The sequence below is a fragment of the Arvicola amphibius genome, chromosome 2, assembly GCF_903992535.2.
Source record: "Arvicola amphibius chromosome 2, mArvAmp1.2, whole genome shotgun sequence".
NCBI classification, from domain to species: domain Eukaryota; kingdom Metazoa; phylum Chordata; class Mammalia; order Rodentia; family Cricetidae; genus Arvicola; species Arvicola amphibius.
In genome coordinates this window covers 171,823,183-171,840,665 of record NC_052048.2, presented here as the reverse complement: position 1 = coordinate 171,840,665, position 17,483 = coordinate 171,823,183, and the positions used below count along the sequence as shown (strand labels likewise).

Below are 17,483 nucleotides of genomic sequence, written 5' to 3'. Positions count from 1 at the left end.
AAAACCCACTCAGGTATTTCTGAGAGTATTCACAGTGAATTTTGCCTAAGAACAAATGGGTAATGACCAAGAATTTGGAAACAAACCTGTGACTAATACGAGTGCGTATACAGCAACACAGAGATTTTGTGAGTGCTACTTTAATAACAATCTTAGGTAACGGAAATATTTACCTAGGGTACTTCCAGATGAACTTTGAAAGAGTTAAGGGAAACACGATGCAAGACAAAAAATATTTTTTAAAGATAGCACAGTGTATAACACACACATGTATCTTCATAGTTATATCATGCACATCTCAAATAGCTGAAGAAGGCCTTCATAGCTGGAGACCATAAAGACGAACGATCGGAAATAGCAATCAAGAATTGAGACATACATCAAGGAAATATTTCTGGAGTAAAAGGGTTTTAATGGAAACAAAAGACAAGCTACAAATGCCAAGAAAAAGCCACAGAAGCTGTCATCAGCACAGAGACATGAACTAGTAATGCCAGTGGATTTTGAAGAAAATATGAGTTCAGGTTGTTTTTTTTTAATTACTTATAAGAGGAAACACAGCCCCATGCAACATGCCTCTAAAGTTATGGCTTCCAAATTCTCAGACTTGTAAGACTTGGGGCTGTTTTTCACCCAGTAACAGGAAGAGTTCCACAAGACCTTCTTAGAAAATTTACTAGAGACTGACTTCAATCAAATAATAAAGACAAATAAGTATGAGAAATGGATTAGTGAAGACCATGGAAATGTACCATTATAGGATTAATGATTAAATAAATGCAGGGCCTGGGATTACCACATAGAATGCTGATGTCCTATGCCCTGAGATTAGAAGTGAGTCTATTAATACACTTGGGAGGCAAGAGAGAAGTCAAGTGCTATCGGGTATCTCAGCGGGAGTAGCGAAGGCGAAAGGAGATACCCTGAATGATGAAGCAAATACTGGAAGCTCAAATGTATTTACGTGAAAGCAAATGCTAAGAAACACAAGCTTTTCTTAAAACCAATAGCAGAGGAGAGGCAGGGGAGACAGGAGAAAGAATATGATATATTTTTCCTACTAATAGGTGCTATAGAACAAAACAGAACATCAAGGACATTATATATTACAGTCACCCACTAAATTAAAAGCACCAGTCTTCCTAAATATTTAATGAACTACAAATAATGAACTAAAAAAATCGGATATATAGGAAAAACATTTTTAAAATAACCAGAGTGCAGCTTTATCTCTCATACTAAAATGTAAATAAATCTCATTAACTAAGAAAAAGAGTAACACATGCACATTGGATTTTTACCTTTCTCCATATTTTCTCTCTTTTGTGTCTTAGACTCTAAAGGGTCTGGGGATTAACAAGATTAATATAAATCCAATACAGAATTAGAGTCTGAAAGAGGAAAGAGGAAAAAGAAATAAGAATGTCTCAAGGGAAATGAGACAGGAACCACACCCATGTTTTTTTGTGAACCGTTTGCTGCTGGGTCACGAGTGAATTAATTTCTCAAAAATATATTACATGATACAAAATCTTTTGTACAAAGTACAGAGGATTGGGAGGAGAGCTGTAGAATTTAAGATTATGGGAGAGACAGGAGCAATGAAATCGGTAGGCAGGATGAGACACCATGTGGGAAGACCTCAGACATGGGCAGGCAGGGATGATGGTCCTGGCAATGGGGAGCTACAGCTGAGTCCACTGAGCAGGACAGTGCCAGCAACAAGGCGAAGCAGTGTTTCTGGAGTGTGGTCCACACCCCCATACCCGCAAATATCAGCTGGGAATTTATTAGAAATTCAGATTTAGTTCTGACCCTAGACTTCAAGACTCTGCTAAGCATCAGAACCAGGATTTGGGGGGCCGTTTGGAGCAGGTGTTGGTTGACGTCCAACAGTCTCTCTTTTAATAAACCTTCAGATGATGCTGGCGCCCTCCAAGGCTGGAGAAGCAATGTTTTGGAAGTTTTCTGGGTTTAGGAGTTACTCAGAAGCAGTATTAAAGCATTGAGAAACTAGAATAGTGTAGGTTGAAGTACTCAGACAGAAAAATCACAAAAAGATGGGCGTTGGTAGCCAATTTTACATAAAAGATACAAAAGAAGGGACCCCAAGGGACATTTTGGGAAAAGAATATGAGCAAAGGAAAAGACGGAATGCTGAACTGAGCATCGCTGGAAATAGATGTGTTCCATTTTTTTCATGGAATTTCAAAATATCAGTTTCATTTGTCATCATCAAAGGTTGATAAAAGTGATTTACCGAATGAAATTAAATCAAAATACTACGGTTACGTTTGCAATCCTCTTACCTTTTACCCATCCCTGAACAAAATAACGACAGTTTTCTGCTGCTTTGTTAAATTAGTAAGACATAACCATGCTAAAAATAAATTTCAAACCTAGGGGGAGAGGGAGAGGTGAGCAAGCACACCTGCTAGAGGAAATGGGGGAGATTTGAAGGCAGTCTCCTAGTATATTCAGTCTCACCTGGGTATATCTTAATCAGCCCATAAGAGAGAACAAGATGACCGAAAAGAGGCAAGTCCGGGAGGGCTCCTATGGGTCCAGTGATAACCCTAGCGGTCTACTGGGAAAGGACAGAACGAGACCCACCAGAAGGGCTAACGTGGTCTGAAAGAGGGAACCGCCTTCTGTACCTAAGACCTGGCAAGCGTGAGTAAGCCTTAAGTATGATTGGCAGGGATTTAACCATACTCCATCATAACACAATGCCCTTTAACAGAAACAACCAAAGCAATGGTTATTGGCTCCACATTTCTGAGAGTCTAAATCACTCACTGAAGCCTTTTTCACCAGGCTCTGCATCCCCTCCACATCCTCTTTCTTGTAACGTCCCAGGCAACAGGTAGTGTTTGGTCTGCTTTCCTCCCCCAGTTTCCTAAGAGTCTCTTCCCAGCTCCCTCACTGTGATCATAGCTGTGCTCTTAAGATAGGCAGTAAATTCCACTTAATTTTCTTCTTCCACCTCATTCTTTGGTGTCCAGCTGCTGTGAACGTTCCTGTCGCTCCTCTTGCTCAGCGGGACTTCACTGTAACCGTATATACCCCCTTTTCAGCCTCTTCCTAGGCACTGAAAACATGCTGACTGCTTTACTCCCTTGTTTCTCCAGCCCCGTTACTCAGTCTCACGAAGCCTCTATTAAAAATACAGGTGATGTAACACACTTAAATATCACATAAGGCTACATGGCTGGGCTTCTCTAAGTTGTTTACTGTTATTATCTGTGACTGTTTTGAATGGCGGCGGGTATTGCTGTTTGAATTTCTGCTACTTTGGGATTCTTTTTCCTACTATCCACACAATGCTGAGCTACTTGAGCCAGATTCTTTTATGCTTTACTGATTATATTTCCTTTCAAATGAATCTTCCAGAATAGGCAAAAGAACACACACACACACACACCAAACAAACATAAAAAAACAAGAAGCAAAAATCATCCAAGATGTAAGCTTGTCATTAACTTTTACCACCACCTGCTGGTCAAAAGCTGTATGTCCCGTGAGTTAACTGGAAAAGGAAGAGGCGTTTGGGACGGTTCAATTATTCCTGCCTTATAGGATTCCCCGGAAGCACAGAAAGGGCAAATGTTTAGATATAAAGACTCTTAAGACTATTTCTTACTGCATTATGAGTTACACATTCTGTATTATGTAATATATTACGAACAAGGAAACTCTTAGTCCCCAAAGCCACACTGACAGTGAAATTTTAAGGCGGGAGGGCTATGATTAAAATATTTACCAAGGCTTTCAAAACATGAAAATTAGTATGAAAATCCCACCCTGTGCCTTTGCAAAAGCTTCCATAATTTTATTCAGAATTTGAGAAGTTGTCAAAGTTTTTTTCCCCCAGTTGTCAATGCAGATGCTGTCCACTTTTGTGTCCGTTCTTAAAGCCAGCATCAGACTTTAAATTCATCCCATTTTTACCCCATTGTACTGCTCTCTACAGGCTTTGACTGGTCCTATCGGGAAACATGACATTTTGTTATTGTTTGCTTCTTTCTAGTGGAAATTTTCTGAAGAAGTAGGCTTTGCTAAGGTGAAAGGTTCGAGAGTTCCTTTAGAGCAATCTGACAGCTGAAGGTTTTGCATTAATCAGAAGGCACCTTGGTTAAATAATGCTGGTCTTGAAACTGCCCAGGGCAACAGGACTTTCCATCCTCAATACTTCTGTTCTGAATGTTTCCTCTGGCTGCAGCATCCTTTAGCTAGTTCTATGTGACAAGAGTTCTTTACCTTCATGTCTCCACATAAGTAACCCCTATCAGAGAGGCTTTCGTGCCCTGCTGAGTACATGCTGCACACTGTTCGTTCTCATTGGAGACGGTCATGGTATATGACTTTACCTATTAACTTTTTTTTTTTTTTTCTAGCCACGACAAAGTTTGTTGGAGACTGAGACCCAACTCTCTCATTCCCATCAGAGTGCTACTGTCCCCACACCTTTGGCTGTCACAGAATAAACCATCAGTTCAACAGCTTAGAGAATGACTATTTCAGCCTTGTTTTATGTCATTACATTTCAACTCATTTGTGAAGTCCCTTCTGTATATTAGTCAGTCTTTATCCAGCTAGTTTTATTTCACTTAATTTGCCATTTTATGTTGAAAGAGATTAGCAAAGCAAAGTATTAACACATAGGAAATATTTTTATTTTTTGTCATATTTAAATTTTTTTCTCATGGCTAATTTTATCATTTTATTTTTAAGTGCTAAAGTATGTGCTTTTTAAAAACATGGATTTTTATCTATTAGCATATTCTTATCATTTACATTGACTATGCTTATATATCTTGATACCATAGAATTTTTTTAAATCTTCATTAAAAATTCCCTTTCCTTTTATAGTTTTATTTCTTGATTTTTAAAGAAAGAAAGAAGTGTGCAGAAGTGGAGAGACACACCTTCCAGAACAGGGGGAGGTATCCACAAATCTTTATTACTTGGGGCCCCATTGGCTTTTCTCTTTATATTTTCAACAGTAAAGATATTTAATCTCAATATTTAACTTAATTTCAATCCAGACTGGAGTATTAGATGTCACCATCTTCACAGTTTCTAGGGATGTCCATACTAAGATTGAAAACTCTGGGGAAAGTGTAAATCATTGGAAACAAACCTGTTTTTGGACAAATGGCATAAAGGGTAGATAATCCCCAAATGTCTGGGGTTTGGTTGTTTTCCTACTTTAATGATTCACTTACATGGGTCTCTCTCTCTCTCTCTCTCTCTCTCTCTCTCTCTCTCTCTCTCTCTCTCTCTAGCTTTTGGAGGGGGATGCAAGTTTTCTGGTTTGGCATTATTTTCACCTTTTCTACCTGCTTATGAATGATGAGACAGATGTCAAAGGAAGGAGCTGTCCCCTTGGGCAGCTTCAGGAGGGGCCCCACCATTGCTCAGAACCAGGACTCTCTCTTCCAGTTGTTTTCCTAGTATTTCCCTCATTGAGCCAGAGGCCTGGGTTTCAAGGAGACAGTTTGATCACCTAATTTTGATAAGACCAAGCCCCACCCCCCTTTCCATCACTGAGAAGCAGAACTGGAGGCTCCAACTCTCTTTGGACAGGCTAGAGGGCCCGAAGTGTAAATTCTGTAAGATGCAGGGTCAAAGTTTGGTTTAACTCTCCCGACTCTAATCTTTCTCCATCATTTACAGAATTTCCTAACGTCCATCTTTCCAAGGATTGGAACTTTTACTTTTCTGGATCATACAGTGCATCTCTACCACCCGAGAACCCAGAACATTCTACCCTTTTACAATGTTTAAGACATTCCTAGATTCCCTCTGATATCACAGATACCATGGGATGTGTCCCTTTATAGCGAATTCTACTGTCTCTAGCTTAGAATACCACTAGCAAGCCTTCCTTCGCAGTGTGCCCCTCCACAAAGGGTTGGTTCTGAAACCTACTGATTTTTGTATTACACGGAAGCGATCAGTTTTGTAATACCTTAGCCAGGATCAGTCAGGTCTGTCTCCCCTCGGTGTCTTCAGCAAATACCGCACAGCAGATGCCTGAATTCAAAGTTACAAGGAACACATGCATCTTTTTATAAAGCTATGATTCCACATTCTAGAACACACCCAACAACGACAGACATTCTTAGCATCTGGAGGCAGAGAGAGCAGAGACTATGACCTCATAAACTTCCACTGAAACAAAGACTATGACCTCATAACCTTCCATTCATCAGTTTCCTCAAGAGCAAAGGGATGCATCATACGGTTAATTCCACTTTACAGCTTCCGTTTATGAGAATGTATTCATGCGGAGGAGAGCATTTTTCATGATGCTCAGGCCGGTTCTCACCCTCATTTCAATAACCTGAGAATGTGCCGTTTAAGACGTCAATCAAAGGCTAAGCAAAATTATAGCTCCTGTAGTGACTACATTTGAGGTTTTTCCGTAGTTTCCCTTAATGTTTAACCCTAACCACGGAGTCAGTCTCTGTTATGCCCAAATCCTGCAGAGCTTTGCGCATGAGTCGCACATGCGCAAATCCCTTCCAGGTGGGCGGGAGTAATACCCACCCACACCCTCCTGCTCGAGCGCCGGAGCCCGATGGTTTCCTAGGTGACAGAGCAGCAGCGTCGACGCTCGATTGAGCAGGCCTGGGAGAGGCTCCCAGAGGGCCGCGCGCTCCTGACGCCGGGTGCTGTCATGGCGGGTGCATTGAAGAAGGTGAGCGGATGGAGGTCACCGTGGTGCTGCGGCCGCCGCGTCTCCCTCACCCGTGGGTGGAGACGCTAAGCCGACGGGGTTGGGGAGCGTCCGCTGCCTGGGAGGGGACAACCGGACGGTCGGCTGCTCTGCGGGCGGCTTGAGGTCGCGGGCCGGGCAGGGAAGTCCGGGGAGGACGGGTTGGCTTTCTGTGCGCGGTGACTCGTGGGATTACGGTAAACAGCGCGGCTGTGTTTTGTTTCCGAACAGACCACCGGCCTGGTGGGATTGGCAGTGTGCAACACTCCACACGAGGTAAGTACGGGTGTGTGTGTGTGTGTGTGTGTGTGTGTGTGTGTGTGTGCGCGCGCGCGCGCGTGTGACCTTGGTCTTGCAAGGTTAACGGGGCACACGAGCAAAGTACTTGTGTGTGTGTGTGCGTGCGTGCGTGCGTGTGTGTGAGTGCGTGTGTGCAATCTTGATCTTGCAGTGTTAACGAGACAGGAACCTACATCACCCCCCTCCGCGCCTCTCCTCCCACCCCTCCCCGCCCCCGAGAGCTCTTGCCACAATGGCATCCTCGGCTTCGCTGATCCCACGTCTCCCTTTTTGATGTTGCCTTTGCCGTGGCCTCTTTATTAAGATACTTTTCTCCTTGACCCTTTCTTAACATTTTCGCACCTTCGGTTGTATGGACTATCATCAGCGCCCTGCACATCGCGTTTTCATACATTTCTCCTTTGGATTTCAGACATTGGCTTATCCCATCACCCTACAGTTGTGTCCTTCAGTATCCATTGGAAGAAAACCAAACAAACCTAAACAAAAATCTTGTAATTTCCCCTTCTTTCCAGCAATTACACCATTTCTGTCCTTCCTATAAACATACATAAGTCGAGTCATCAGTATTTACTGTCTCCAGCTTCTCATTATCTCTTAGATATACTTTAGCCAGACCTGGCCAGAACTGCCCTTTTCAGTGTTTCCCGTGATAGCAGTGATGCTAAATCTTGTCGGTTCACTTTTCTCTTACCTACCAGGAGTACCATTGAAAATACTTTTATTACATTTATTTGTATGTGTGTGTTTGTGCCAGTGTGTGTGTAGGTCAGAAAACAGCTCCGTGGAGTGGGTTCTCTCCTTTCACCGTGTAGGTCCTGGGGATGTCACTTAGGTCATCAGGCTGGTGGCAACAAGCATGGATACCCACTGTGCCGTCTCCTGACCCCAGAGCTGCAGTTTTGACACTTTTGATGCTCTGCATGAACTCCCTTGTTTCCCGGCTGTCAGGGCTTCTCAGTATCCCGTTTTTAGTTTTTTGAGTGGTTGTTGTTAACTGTTTTTCCTAACCCTTTGCCTTTTCCAGTTCCTCTGTTCTCTACTCTTACACTTGGTTGTCGTATTCATGACCTGGTTCTCAGACAGTTTTAAATTTAGGTTTGCTTTGCTCTCATTGAGTGGAGATAATCTAATTGTTTAAAATGCTACTACCTATAAACAGTTTATTTCTTCTATTTCCATATCAAGTTATCAAGTACTGGCCTCTCCTCTTATGAAGCCATGTATGTATGTATGTACACACACATATGCTCTTAGTGAGCATCTTCAATTGTGTGTCAGTCAGGTCACCCGAGCTTCTCCGGCTGAGAGTCCCCATCTGAAATCACGCTGCACTGAGTTCATCAGCTAACATGTCACTTGCTATGTCAGTAAATCCTCTGCGTCCGACCCTCAGAGTGTGTCTAGATTTTGCCTACACCTCACTACCTCCTTTGCTAGTCCCACATTTCTGTCGCTGTCCTCACTTCTGTGATGATTACATCACTTTGGGAGCTGCTTTTCCCTGCCTTTTTCTTAGCTGGTTTGTGCTAAAATGTGTCCTTTAAAATCGTCCAGAGGCTTTCTCAGTTTTAGGGCCCTTTTAGGGATTCTCCAGATCGCTCCTTAACTGACCACATTCTGCTCAGGTATTGTCTGTCTCAGGCTTTTTACAAAGATAAGACTTTATTGTGTGTTCACTGCTAGAACTCTGAGGAGCTCATAGTATATAGTCAGTGCATAGTGAATGATTTTCTTGAATTCTTTATGAATTTGTATTTCAGAGTTGATGTGGAGAACAGAAGTCACAGTTCTCTGTTTCTGATATTCTTCCTCTATGGGTTATCTTTCTCTTGATGGTCTATGAGTCTTTCTGCCCCAACTCAGGACTTGAATGTTGTCATTGATATTAAAGTCTTTTACTTTCATATTTATTCCAGTAATGGATTGTGCTTAATTTTTTTCTCTAACTGCTGTGGAATAATCCCTTTGTATCCTGTGAAGATTTGTTGCTGTGATTGGTTTAATAAAGATGCTGACTGGCCAATAGCTGGACAGAATAAACTTAGGTGGGAGAACCAAACTAAGGACACCAGGAAGAAGAAGGTGGAGTCACGGGGGTCCAGAGAGAAGCAGAAAGAAGTAAGATGAGCATTCAGTGTTGAAGGAAGGTGCTGCCAGGAGGCAGAGGGTAGATAAGAATTATAGTTAATTTAAAATGTAAGAATTAGCTAGTAACAAGTGTGAACTATTGGCTGAGCATCTATATTTAATACTGAGTCTCTGTGTCAGTTATTTGGGAACTGGCAGGTGGGGAAGAACAGTACACCTACATCTACCAGTCTGGCTCGACCTCTTTGACCTTCCTCTAGTCTTCAGTGCAGCTTAGGCCCTTGTTCTTGTGGAAGTGCTCACAGCAGCTTTATTACTGGCCTTTGTGACTGTTTCTTTCTTTCCTTTGGATCATGACTGCCAGCTTAATTTTCCTAAAACATAGGCTCAACTGCACCCTTTTCTTAAGTCTTTTAGTCCCCCCAAAAGGCCAGCTGCTGTAACTTGGTACGTAAAACTACGTGCAGTCTAACTTTTCTCCTGTGTCTCCTGAGTGTTTCTGTTATGTACTTACTTCTAGTCAAGTGCTTCCTAAATAAACATGAGCACAAACTTGTAAGCTGTCTTAATGCAATATGAAGTTTTCTAGAAATTCGTTTTTTCTTTTTTCTTTTTCTTTTTTTAGTATAGAAAAGTAAAAGTAGTGCATGACTGTCTTTTTAGCACTTGGGAGGCCAAGACACGGGGATCTAAGTTTGAGGGTAGCACGAGCTATAGAGTAAGACCCTGCTTCAAAGGGAGCAGATTTGTTTGTTTGTTTAAATTACTTTTACAGTTTAACCTAACATCTGACATTTTATCATTTTATCATTTTAGTGAATATTCAGTATGAGATTTAATGCTGGTCTATAGCCTTTTTTTACAGTGTACTCTCCTACAACATATCTCTGTCTGAGTTAGCCACATTTTAAGTACTCCACAGCTGTATTTGACGAGCAGCTGCTTACTGCACAGCACAGCTGCAGAGTTGTATCTACTTCCTTTATGGCTTTGGTGTCTTTTGCCAGTCTAGTCCTGTATTAATTTGTACGTAAATTGCTTCTTCTACCACCTTCAGGTTTTCAACTCCCTTCATTCCTCAAAGGTGTCTCAGATGCATTTTCTTCTTTTTGAGCTCCTCTGCGTTTTGCTGAAGTGATTCTTTCTTCATAGGATGCTGATACTGAGACTGAGACAATAGGTGGCTAGGACAGCTCTGATCCAACATCCTATATGTTCTCTACGTTTTATGGATGAGGAATGAGGGCATCTAGATAGAAGCATCTTGTCCAGGCAGCTAGGCAGTGGAGCTGTGTGCCTGCCGACAATCAGTTCTTGGTGTCGTTTTTAGTGCTTCCCGCTCTGTATCTTATCCCAGCCCGCCATGAATGGATTTTGTGTTTTATCGTGTTATCATATTTTCTGCCGCTCTCTTCTCTATAGATAGAGTTTGTCCCATGTCCAGTCTGTCTTTATATCCAAACAACACATACATGGTACATTCCTACTGAAAAAAGAAGGGTGTTCTTTAGAAGTGTTGATTGCTTGTGATTACTGAAATGCTCAGGTGTCGGTCTCGTGTCCCTTGTTGGGAGGCTGCTCAGGTGTGCATCTGTGTTTTGGCACAGGGATGAGTACAGTCTGCTTTCACTGTGAGAAGCGTCCCAGTTTGGATACTACATTACACAGACACTTTTTACTATGCATTGTCCTACGCTGATTATACTGATTCTCATCTGAATTTTTTGTAAGACTAGATGCATTCTATTTTACTCTAAAAGATGAGAAAAAATTGTTTCCAATGTATTTGATACTCGTGTGTATGCCTGCATATGTGTCTGTTTACTACTTGTGTGCCTGGTACCAGTGAAGAGGGTATCACGTCCCCTAGGACTAGGGTTGCAGATGCTTTTGCTAGGATCCTGCTATGTGGATGCTGGGAATAGAACCCAGGTCTTCTAGAAGAGCAGCCAGTGCTCTTAGCCACCGAGCCCTCTCTCTAGTCACCCCCAATCTTTAAAAAAAAAAAAAAAAAAAAAAAAAACTCAAAATTGGAATCGGATTGAAACTTACTAAAATACTGTATTAAAAATGAAAATATGCATTATATTAATAAATTTGAGAGCATAAGGATTAAAAGAATTCCAAAATAATACATATGCACATATACCGCATACACATGTTACCCAAAGTCTCCTAATTATTGGGTTCTATAAGATCAAAACCAAGAGGGAAGAACAGAGCACGTTAGAACCAGATCAAATCAAAACTAAAACCCAACAGTGTAAGTAACTTAGTGTCTGACATCTGGGATGCGCTTTGGATCTTCTGGGACCCAAAGAGCTTGGAGTAGACCTGCTCCTCAGGCTCTGCCATCCGCAGTGCCAACAGCTTGTCTGCAAGGCTCAGGCTGCTCCTTCCACATCTGCTGCTGTCCTTAGTGGTCTTCCCAGAGTCCTGGCATCTCCGATGTGCAATTTGTAATACCCATTACCTCAAGGTGAGGAATTCTGCTTTAATAAATGATTTGATTTCCAGAGAAGGCCATTAGTTACAAGTTGGTTTTAATTTAGCTTATTATTATACTTCTAATATATGTACACACAACTTTTATATATACCACAGATAGAATCTCCATGTTTGTATTTCTTAGGTTGTTAAGAGATTGAACATAGATATGAATTTTAGTAAAGCACAGTTTAAAATTGTGAATTCTCTTTTAGTTATTCCTGTGACGTGCTTAAATGCATTCTGTCTGCGGTGGTATTTTAACATTGAAATGTGTATGGTTTGTCTTTCCAGAGGCTAACAATATTGTATACAAAGATTCTTGATATTCTGAAGCAGTTCCCTAAACATGCAGCCTATAGAAAATACACAGAACAGATCACCAGTGAGAAGCTGGATATGGTCAAGGCGGTAAGTAGCTGGGTCTATTTAGGTGGTTGGATTTATTCATCCACTAAAACATTTAAGGAATATTTCCGTGCTCATTTTAGCTCTCAGTTTGTACTGTCTTTCAGTGTTATTCCTCTGTCTTTTTTCTTCTGCATTCAGCAAACACCTGTGCTTTGACTGATTTCCATGTGTAAAGCACTGTTTGAGGAAAAGAATAAGATGGGATCCGTGCCCTGAGGCGACATTGCAGGTTCCTTTGTGCCACCCTTCCGGCCTAGTTGTTGGTGACCTTTTACCTCTGGCTGTAGAAGCATCCACCTTGATTTCTAACCACAGCAGAGAGGAACAAAAACCCAAGAGAATTGTGTCGTGGTGATGTACAGAAAGCTGTCAAAATGATTACTTTAGGGATTATGTTGTCCAGGGCTTGGTCATGCAGGCCTGTAATCTTCAGCTTCTAGGGAAACTGAGGCAGGAAGATCACAAATTCTTGTCACCTTGGGCTACAGAGGAAGCTCAGAGCTAGCCTGGGTAACTTTATTAGACCTCGTTTCAAAATAAAAAGGTGTGACTCGGTGGTAGAACTCTTAGCGTGTATGAGGCCTAGGTTGAAGGGCTAATCCCATAAACACACAGCACGTTGTTGTACAGGAAGAGGGCTGCTTGGTTTTCTTCAAGCTACACTGAACACTGAAACTGAATACTTGTTCCCAGAAATCTTTGTCACAGCTATAATACATGGTATTGCTTTATTTAGAAATAAATCATCCCTGTAAATAATTGAAGTCACATAAACTCACAGGGGTGGGACCCTGACCCTGTAAGGATAGTGTATATATAGACACTAGACAGTCTTGCTCCTGCCCATGAGTGCCAGAGCGTGAAGGATGTGTGAGCACATAGCAAGGTGCCATTGTGTGACTTCAGGGGAAAAAACAACCCTCACTAGACCCAACCTGGACTTTGGACGTTTGCTCTCTACAACTATAAGAAAAGTCTGTTTTTCTATGTACATCTTGGTGCTAGGGATTGAACCTGGGACCTCACACAAGTAAGGCAAACATACCGTATGTATCCCAATGTCTTCCTTAACTTTCTGTTTTGACACAGGGTTTCATTAAACTGCTGAGGTTGGACTGAACTTAACTCTGTATATGGTTCAGGCATGCCTAGAATTTGCAATCCTCCTGCCTCAGTACCTAGAATAGGTGAGGTTACATATCTGTGTCAGGAGGCTCAGCTGAAATTTCCAGTGTTTAATCCAATCAGTCTATGTATTTTGTTACAGGGCCAACCAAATGGAGCTTACAGCTTTCAGTCCCAGTGCTGGCAGGGAGACGTGGAAGAACTGCCATTTCATAGCGCTCTGTCACACTGTGACTGAGTTTCCACCCCTGGTTTTTTTCACAGACTTTGTAGAACTCAAAAACTGTTCATCCGGGCACAAGTGATAACAGTATATGTATTATTAGATTACCAAAATGTAACTTTGATCCTTAGCTTGCCAAGTCTGGAAGTAACTTACAGTCTTTGAAGGAGGCTAATGGTAGCTTGATTTGTTTGAGGCAGATGAACTGGTGTCTTTTTCTTCACACAGACTAAGATTGTCCCTGCTTTTCATAGGTGAACCTGCTCCACTGTGCCTTTGATTCTTCCTCACCTTCACTCTCAGTGACCTTTGTTTATCCTGTCTGGTTTCTGGTTTTCCCCTCTTCCATTTCGTCACTGTTTGCAGTAGTCTGAGATATTTAGTTGCTTCCTATATGTATTTCAAGAAAAAATGTATTTCAGTATGTTTTCACTCACTGTCAGCGTCAGTGTCAGAGTTCACTGCCATCCCCTCTTCACTTAGGGACCTAAAACCTTTGCTCTGCTGCTTCAGCTGCCTTCAAACTAATTATTAATTTGTAGTCCCATCTTACTCTGTGCCTCATTCTGCAAACAATAGAATGCATTCTCAGCATCTAAATCTTACATCTTTTTCCTGTTGAAAAATTGTCCTGTGGTTTTCTGTGTTGTCTGAGAGGCTGAGTTTTAAGCTTCTTCCTAACCTGGGTATATGAAATGCGGCTTTCACTGATGGATTTGGAGGTAGAGCCGTGGTTGCAGGTTAGTTCTGGCATGATCTGTAAGGTCTGCTGATGTCTGGCTTTTGTTTGTCTTCTTAGTCCACCATGTCATTCCCTTTACACTTCTGCAGCACCAACCTGCTGCTACTTCTAAGGATTCCATGCAGCTTTACTTTTGTGGTCACTTTATTTTATCTTTTCAGTTCCCCTTATTTAGTCAGGCTTGAATATGCCTGCTTCAAGATGGAGGTGTTGCTGGGCGTGTAGCTCAACAGTGGAACATTGCCTTCACAGGTGGGAGGGACTGCTTCTGCTTTCCCACACCATCGAAGTACAAGGTTGCTATCATTAGCACTCTTTTTAATTCCTCTATGGGATAAACTCCAGCTGGATAATGGCTGAAAAGCTCAGTCTATTAGAAAAGAGTTTTTTTTAGGTAGTCTAGGTACCATATTAGCAATTTTTTAAAGTAAAGAATAATGTACATTAAAAATATATAGAAATTGTTATGTGTAGGACTTGATGGATTTTTCAGAATTAACACATTCTGTAGTGTGAAGCGGCGGGCTGTGTCCCGCCACCCGGCTAGCTTTACCCAAAATAATTACACGGAAACTGTATTCTTTTAAAACTCTGCCTGGCCCATAGTTTTAGCCTCTTATTGGCTAATTCTCATATCTTTCTTTAACCCATATTTAGTAATTTATGTAGCACCACAAGGTGTGGCTTACCAGGAGAGATCTTAACCTGTGTCCATCTCGGAGAGGAGCAGCATGGAGACTCACTATCGTGACTGCCTGAAGCGTCTCTCCAACTCTACTTCCTTGTTCCCACAATTCTGTTCTGTCTACTCCACCTACCTAATTTTCTGTTCTTAAAGGGCCAAGGCAGTTTTCTTTATTAATTAACCAATGAAAGAAACATAGATAACTCTCCTCCATCAACATTCTAATTAATACCAGACAAAAAAAAGGTGTTGTTCCATATCACCAAATCATTTACTCCTAGTTATTGCCTAATTTTTTTTTAACATAATAGGTTCATTTTGCCTATTTCTCAACTCTGTAGGAATGGAATAATATTCATATATCCATTGATATTTGTTTTTTTCCTACTTAATAGTATATTTGAGGGAATCATATAGTTATAATTTGTCCCTCACCATTGCCATATAGTATCCTACTATATCTTAGGACCATAACTGACAGATCAATTCTATTGGTGCTGGTCATTTAGGTTATTTCTAGTTTGGGACTGTAATTTGTGGCTTCTGTGACATTTTTGAACATAAAATTTATTTGTTATGTGTTGTTTGGTATATACGCAGAAAAGGAGTTTTTTGGTTATATGATAGCATTTATTGTTTATTCATTTACAGGTGGTATAGAAAATATTTACAAAAGTAAGATATTTGAAAATCTAATTTAGAAAGACTAAATTATAATCATATGTCTTAACCTTTGCTAACTATGTCAATATTTAACAGTTGTTAATATTAAGACAAAAGTAATTGAGTAGTAGAGAAATGAAATGGATTTCCATCAAATCTTTGGCTAAAAAAATAAGAGCAAGGTGAGAGAAAAACTGCTTGTTGGAAGGGCTTTTATATATGGCTTTTTAACATGTAGGATATTGAAATTCTCAGAGATTATGCTTCTGTCTATAATTCTCTTTTTTTCTTTCTCCTTTAAATTGTAGGAACCAGATGTTAAAAAATTAGAAAACTTGCTGCAGGGTGGTGAAGTAGAAGAGGTGATTCTCCAGGTAAAGAAACATCAAACATTTAGTGTTTAGGCATCTTGTGCTGGTCTTGACTTCCACCTGACTGGCTAAGTGAGAACCTGGGTGAAATTTGAAAGCCACTGTTGTAGTTGAGGGATGGGTTTTACGTCTTATGAGCTTGTCAACACCAATTCCTGCAGATCTCATTCTCAGAAGTCAGAGGTGACCTTTCTTAGTGGTGACCGTTTGTGGCTCTGAAACTTTGCTTTTGTAATACTCAATATTTGATGGTAGACTATATCAGGACTTTAGAATACTGACTGCAGATGTGCATGCTCTAGTAGTAGCGTTCAGGTATTTCTCTGAATAATTCATCAAATAATCTTATTTTCAAATTTTCTTTTATTAATAGGCTGAAAATGAGCTAAGTCTGGCAAGGAAGATGTTGCAGTGGAAGCCATGGGAGCCACTGGTAGAAGAGCCTCCTGCCAACCAGTGGAAGTGGCCAATGTGATTACAGTGTCTGATGGTTGGATGCCAATTAAATGTGCAATTAAATGTCTGTTATGCTAAAGTGTGTCCTTGTCATCGACATCTTAGAATTAAGAAGAGTAGTATAGTGTGTATCTTATATCCGAGACATTTAGGAGACAACATTGGTTATGGTAACAAGGTCCTATGAATCCATTCACACTGACTTTCCAGTTTCCATTTCTGAGGTCACACAATGGGTGCCTATGTCATTCTTCATTGACTTTCTCCTGTTATTTTTGAGCATCTTGGACATTTCACCAACAGTGCTACTATAGCTTTGTTTAGTGGAGCAGACTTTATTGGTGTTTCCATAGGAATTTCTGGTAATTACTATGTAAATGATAATAATGTTCTCTGCATCTTGAATGTGAATGGCACCCACTCTTCTCAGTACTCAACTAAATCACGTGATTCTTCAGAGTGGGATGCTGTAGTTTATCTCTGTTGCTGGTCAGAAAACCAGAAGCCACCCGAGTGGTGTGACCCTGCAAAGCATGATGTGTTCGAGGAACTGTGGCCATGACAGTAACACGTTGGGTAACACAAGCAATGTGCCTCTAGAACAGGCGCCGTCAAATGCACTTGGATTCCATAGTCACAACAGCCTGTACAATATAGGTCCCCCTTCCTTGTCTGTCAGTGTACCCAAGCTGACGTCACTGGAAATCGTGTGCTCAGATCTTTGTATTGGGCATAGTCAATGATAGTAAGAGTGGCTGTCTGCAAGCTACCGTGTCTTAATCTACCCATTTGCACATTGCCGTTCTATGGCTTGCACAATCTTAACGCTTGTTTTCAGTCCTTCAATTCCTTCCCATTTGATTTATAAACATCCAGGTTAAGTGTCCCAATTTCACAGATGATTCTGTTTTTCCAAGATTTTTAATGTTGCTGACTGTCTTCTAGACTAAGTTGAGTAGTTTTTTATAGCGACTTACTTCAGGCCTCTCAGTAGCCTTCTGATAACCCATATTCAGATTCTTACCATATCACAGGTGCTTCCAAAAAGAAGCCTATTATGTTTGACGGTGCAGACAAGAAAATGATCTTTAAGTTTTGTGTGCCCTGCCCTTGCTTTGCCCATCTGGACTTAATGCTGAATATTTCAGTTAGTGGACAGTCTGTTTTGGAATGAAAATGGCATTTACCTAGCATAAACAAAGATG

The 17,483-nt window shown here is 41.1% G+C and overlaps 2 protein-coding genes across 4 annotated transcripts in view; one reads left to right on the top strand and one right to left on the bottom strand.

Moving 5' to 3' along the window:
* Asb15 (ankyrin repeat and SOCS box containing 15) overlaps positions 1-6,464 on the bottom strand; it is a 47,713-nt gene extending 41,249 nt beyond the window's left edge. The window contains exon 1 of one of the 3 annotated variants that reach the window (XM_038320101.1): positions 5,975-6,464. The gene's annotated coding sequence lies outside the window, so the exon portion shown is untranslated. Of the gene's footprint in view, positions 1-2,487; positions 2,607-5,974 lie in introns of those variants that run through there. The other 2 variants (XM_038320099.1, XM_038320098.1) reach the window with 2 other exon arrangements.
* A 130-nt stretch (positions 6,465-6,594) lies between these two features.
* Ndufa5 (NADH:ubiquinone oxidoreductase subunit A5) lies at positions 6,595-16,344 on the top strand. The gene is made up of 5 exons (XM_038320102.2): positions 6,595-6,706; positions 6,956-7,000; positions 11,897-12,013; positions 15,760-15,825; positions 16,196-16,344. Exons 1-5 carry the CDS (start codon positions 6,686-6,688, stop codon positions 16,295-16,297), a joined length of 351 nt encoding a protein of 116 aa, XP_038176030.1. The 5' UTR covers positions 6,595-6,685; the 3' UTR covers positions 16,298-16,344.
* The last annotated feature ends 1,139 nt before the right edge of the window (positions 16,345-17,483 follow it).